The sequence below is a fragment of the Canis lupus genome, unplaced genomic scaffold (genome assembly GCF_003254725.2).
Source record: "Canis lupus dingo isolate Sandy unplaced genomic scaffold, ASM325472v2 SANDYSCAFF101, whole genome shotgun sequence".
Taxonomy (NCBI): Eukaryota; Metazoa; Chordata; class Mammalia; order Carnivora; family Canidae; genus Canis; species Canis lupus.
Genome location: NW_026019482.1, coordinates 299,373 through 304,440, shown reverse-complemented (window position 1 = coordinate 304,440; position 5,068 = coordinate 299,373). Strand labels below are relative to the sequence as shown.

At 73.3% G+C, this 5,068-nt stretch overlaps 1 protein-coding gene and 1 long non-coding RNA gene across 2 annotated transcripts; both read right to left on the bottom strand.

The window, feature by feature from the left end:
- Window positions 1-235: 235 nt before the first annotated feature.
- LOC125754766 (USP6 N-terminal-like protein) lies at window positions 236-2,163 on the bottom strand. The gene is made up of 4 exons (XM_049107989.1): window positions 2,106-2,163; window positions 1,498-1,597; window positions 1,071-1,223; window positions 236-778 (listed from the first exon to the last, which is right to left on the bottom strand). Exons 1-4 carry the CDS (start codon window positions 2,157-2,159, stop codon window positions 450-452), a joined length of 636 nt encoding a protein of 211 aa, XP_048963946.1. The 5' UTR covers window positions 2,160-2,163; the 3' UTR covers window positions 236-449.
- A 133-nt stretch (window positions 2,164-2,296) lies between these two features.
- On the bottom strand, window positions 2,297-4,327 carry LOC112678761 (uncharacterized). Its single transcript, XR_003147822.3, has 3 exons — window positions 4,011-4,327; window positions 3,141-3,258; window positions 2,297-2,468 (listed from the first exon to the last, which is right to left on the bottom strand). It is a non-coding gene; the product is annotated as an uncharacterized LOC112678761 (long non-coding RNA).
- Window positions 4,328-5,068: the final 741 nt, after the last annotated feature.

Here is a 5,068-nt window from a genome sequence, read left to right as displayed (position 1 = left end):
GCTGGGCCTGGGAGGGGGGCTCGAGTCGCCCCTGCCCCCACAGAGCCCAGGGCCAGGCCAGCCCAGGTCCCTCTGGGTCAGGGGCTGGTGTCCTGTGCGGGGGGTGCCGCCCTCTGGGAGGGACAGCAAGATGAGGCAGGGCACGGTGACGGCGGGCCAGAGCCTCTGGGCCCCCGCCCTCACCGCCATGCTCTGCCCCCGAGGCCCGCGAGCATCGAGCTGCCCCGTGGACGCAGAGGGCAGAGGGTCCCGGGCCTGTGCGGGGCCTCGAGGCAGCGGGCTCAGCTCCGCCCTGGCTCTGCCCTGGCTGTGCCCATCACTGCCCAGCGAGGGGCACAAGCTACAGTGGCCGCGGGGCAGGAAGGGTGTCCTGGACCCGACAGGTCGTCCCTAGGGGGCTGGGGGGACCCCGTGATGGGAGTCCTGGGGGTGCTCCAGGGCCTGGTCCGTCACGGGGCCTCTGGGGTGGCCCAGGCAGGTGCCGAAGGGAAGGGGACCCCGTTTTTTGTCATCAAGCCCACCATGTCCAGGGACCGCCTGCCTGCACCGTCTTGTTGCACTGGGAGGGTGGGGAGGGAGCTCCATCGCTGGGGGGGAGGTTGGACTATGGCCTGGCCGGGAGGGGGTCCGGGTGGCTCAGGCTGGGTGGCTGGGCCCGGGGAGGCCGGCTCCTCCACCCTGGGCGGTGTCTCAGAGGCCGGAGAAGGGAGGAGAGGCCCGGGCGCTGGGGACACTCGCTCCAGGCCCACAGGCCTCGTGGGGAACTCCTCAGGTCCCGCTGGAAAGAGGCCGACGGGGTCAGCGTCTCCAGCAGGCTGTGTGTCCCCCGCAAGGGGCCCCGGGGGTCCTCACGGCTCCCACGTGGCCCCTCGGCCTGACCCTGTGCTCAGCCCCCCACACTGGTGCCCGGGCCCTGCAGTGGGTGCCCACCCACCCAGCCCTGGCCTGGGGTCCCCAAGGCTGGAGCAGAAGAGGAGAGCCCCAGAGATGAGGACGGGGCCCCAGGGGCTCTGTCCCCTGTGGGCGGCCCCAGCAGGCCGAGTTGGGAGGGGCCGGGGCCCTGAGCCCACCTGGGGGGGGCAGGTCGCACCGCATCCTCCGGAACTGGGTCATGGAGGCCCGAAGGTGTCTGAGCACCGCCTCGTCCTCCAGGGCCCAGGGCTGGGCCAGAGAGTCCTGGAGGAACTCCCGGAGCCCTTCCAGGGGCAGCTTCAGGAGGCGCTCTGGGAGGTGGGCGAGAGTCAGACCCAGAGGGCCCCGCCCTGGGGCCCCCGGTGCCCCCAGGCCAGCGGCTGGGGTCCCGCTGTGCCCAGGAGCGCCGTGGGCAGTGCGCTGGCCAGGGTGGCCCCTGCCCACTGCTCCTCTCAGGGAGCCCCGCTGCACCTGCCTGCCCCGCCGTCCCCCCGCCCCAGGTCTGGGTGCTGCTCAGAGCACAGGGTCACCGCCCCTGCCCCCCCCCCCCCCCCGGCACACCTGGGCTCCCAGGGGCTCACTTACTCCTGTGCACCTTGAGGATGGTGTAGGCCATGGCCGTGAGCACCCTCTCCCCATCCAGCATGTAAACATCCCACAGCTTCAGGGTGAGCGAGCAGGGGGTCTAGGGGACAGCAGGGTGGGAGGAGCGGCCTGAGCAGGGCCCCTGGAGGGCTCGGCTGGGGCTAGGCTAGGCTTGCCATCTGCCCCCCGCTGCCTCCGACAAGGCCCCACAGCCCCTCGTGCGTGCCCTCCTCCCAGGGAGATCAGGGCTCCTGGCCACTCCGAGTTCCGACCCCGGCCAGCACCTCCCGCACCCCTGGGGGCACAGACTCTGCCCGCACTTGACGACACCACACCTCGAGAGGACCCCAGGCTGGCCGCCCGATGGGCCGAGGGCCCGTCCACACCCCGGGCTGACCCGGCCTCCCCCGGGGGAGCTGAGGCAGAGACGGCCTGCCCCCCGGAACCTTGTCCAGGGACCCTCTGGGCTTCTCCAGGACGGGCTGGGCTGCAAGCCTCAGCCTCAGGGCCCCGGGGTCGGGCCTGGCTCGTCTGGAGGGTGGGACTGAGCTGGGTCCTCCCCGGGGACAGGGGGCAGGTCCGGGAGCAGGGGTCCCGGGGGTCCTCACCCGGCCGAGGAAGCACTGCAGGAACCACTTTGGGGTATAGATACCGGTAGACATCTGCTCGTCCTGGCGGGAGGGCAGGAGGTGCTCAGGCCCCACGCCGCGGGCCCTGGAGCCGGGTGGACGCGCTCCCCATGGCCCAGCCCAGCCCCCGGGCACCCCCGGGCCCCAGGGGGAGGAACGTGACCCCAACTCTGGGCAGCTTGGAGGGCCGTGCCCCCCACCCCCTGCCCTGGGCCCCGGGGACGGAGCCTCAGGAGCTCCCACTCGCCATGTGCTTCCTCAGGTCAGGGAGAGCTCTTTGGAGGATGTGCTCGTGATGAGCCTGGAACCTGAGGAGCTTCGGGAAGCCCGGGACGAAGAAGCCTGAGAAGGCCCCAGGCCCCCATGGTCAGGCCCTCCTCCTGCACCAGGCGGGGTGGGGGGTGTTGGGGCAGGGGACCCCCCCACGCCCTGACCCCTGTGTGCCCACTGCCCTCGGAGCCCTGACTGGACCCGCTCTTCCCAGAGGGCAGGGCTGCCTCCCAGGCCGGGGGCGTGGGGCCCGGGGACCCTCGTCCTCACAGAGACCCTGCGGGGCGTGGGCTGGGGCTGAGGACCAGGCCCAGCTGACCCAGCACCCTCTCTCCTGCAGGGGCCGCCGCGCGGACAGGCGGGTCCCCAGCCCCGAGGGGCAGCAGGTGCAGGCCACGGGGAGGGTGATGGGTGTGCACGGCCCTCTGTGGGGCTTGGGAGTGAGGCTGGGGGCCCCCGGGAGGGGGAGACGCTGCCCCCTGGGCCCCGTGTGGCCGTGGGCTGGCAGGGGGGCCTGGGGGGCAAGCAGGCAGCCGGGCGGGAGGCTGGGGGAGTAGCGGGAGTGCAAGGCCTGCAGACGGTGGGGCGGGTGGCCGTGGCTCCGGGACCCCGAGGCCTCCGGGGAGGCGGGGCCCTTGCCCATGGGGGGGCGGGCTGGGGGGTCCCCGCCTGCCCCCCGATGCAGCAGCCTGCAGGGAGGCCCTCCTGACTCCCCTCCCGCCCGGCGGCCTGGCAGGCCCCTACCGTGCATGGTGTGCCTGTCGTCGGTCATCAGGTGGGCCAGCGCCCAGAAGGCGTCCTCCTCGGGCAGGAACATGAGGATGGCCGCGATCTCGCTCATGCCCTGGCAGTAGCCCACCTCCTGCAAGAGCCAGAGCCCCACGGAGGGCGTGCGCCCCGAGGCCCCCTCTGAGCCCTCCCCGTGGGCGTTGGGCTCCCCCCAGCTCCCTCACAGCCCGGGCACCCGGAGGGGGCTCCAAGAGGGTGGGGGGCAGGTGAGGGCCACCCGGACCAGCTCGGGCGCCAGCACCCCGGGCCCCGCTACCGAGCCCTGTGGCTGCCGTGCCAGGGCCCCTGTCCTCAGACCAGCAGGAGGGGCCTCCGTGAGCTGTGCCAGGCTACAGGGGACCCGCCAGGGTGGAGACCCCCCGGAGGGCAGGTGGGGGCCTGACTGTGGCTCCTGGCATGTCCCACGAGGGGAGCTGGGCCAGGACACCCCGCAGAGCCGGGGAGTGTGTGAGCTGGGGTCCTCGGGGACCCTTCTGGAATGTGCCGTGGAAGGGGGTGGCCTCGTGGGCGCCTCGGCCTCGTGCCCTTCAGGGGAGTGGGAGGCTTCCCCGCCCGGGTTCTCATCAGTAGTGCCGTCTGTCAGGGTCCAGACCGGAGCTCTAGGACGGCCGCGGTGCACGCGGGGGCCCCGGGCAGCCCTGGCCCTCGGGCACGCAGGCCCTGCCTCCCCTGGGAGGTCTGCACCCGGCCCCCTGCCCGTCCCGGAGGAGAGAGACCCTCCCCGGCATCTCGGGGCCGTGGAGCTGGGGCCCTGACTGTGAGTTCCGCTGGTCACCAGCACAACAAGGCTGCCTGCGGGGCAGGAGGGGGGGCAGGGACACTCACGGTGTCGTACACCAAGTAGGCCTCCAGCACGAGGAACAGGGCTCGCTGCCTAGGAGGGGGGACAGCGGGGGGCTCTGCTCAGTCAGCCCCCCACAGCGAGACCACCGAGGTGCCGACACCCGCCCCGCAGGCCCCGCGGCCCGCAGGGCCCCTCCGCGGAGGCCGATCTCTGGAGTCAGGTCTGTGCACGGGGACAGGCGGTGACCTCACACGTGCAGCGTGCCTGGGGTTAAGTGCACCCTGGGGTGTCCGACGCCTCCGAGAGGCTCCCGCCATGGGGTGTGCAGCTCTGGATTCCCCGAGCACCGCCAGCGCCCCCTCCAGCCCTGGAGCGGCCCCCCCGCACGCCCCCTGGGAGCCAGCGCTCCCCCTGCCCCGGTCCCCCACAGCCCCTGACGCCTCTCCTCTCCTGCCCTGGCCTGCCCTGGCCCCGTGTCCCGGGAACACCACCAGCCCCACGTGGCCCCTGCCCCGAGCCCACGCAGCCGGGGCATCCGTGGCCCTGGGCACACCCCCACGCCTTCCCAGGTGTCCCTGGGCTGGACTCTGTGGGGGGGACCCCGGGGCCGCCCATCCCAGAGCATCTCGGGGCTCCAGGTCTGAGCCACTGTGAGGAGAGCAGGGAACGTCGTGCAGGTGTGACCCGGATACAGGCTGCGAACCCCTGGGGTCACTATCTGAGCACAGGGGGTACGGGGTGCGGCCCCTCAGCGCTGCCAGGAGCCGCCCGATGCCCTCCCGCACGGCAGCCTGAGTCTGCACCCCGGCTCCGCGGCCCCCGGGCCGGGCTGCTGGAGGCCGGCTCCCCCTGGGCCGGGGGTCACAGGTCAGCCTGACACCGCCGCGCTCTGAGGGCCACGGGGGCCCCAGGGGGCAGCAGGTTCCCTGCAGGGAGGAGCACCGAGTTCTCGTGGGGAGACGGTCTGAGCGGCCCCCTGGGAAGCCCAGCTACCCTTGCCTGGTAGCCCCCTAGCCCCGCCCCTGGCGCCCCTGCAGGTCACCCCTGGGGTCCCGGGCTCCCACACACCCTGCCAGCTGCACACAGAGGTAGCTTCACC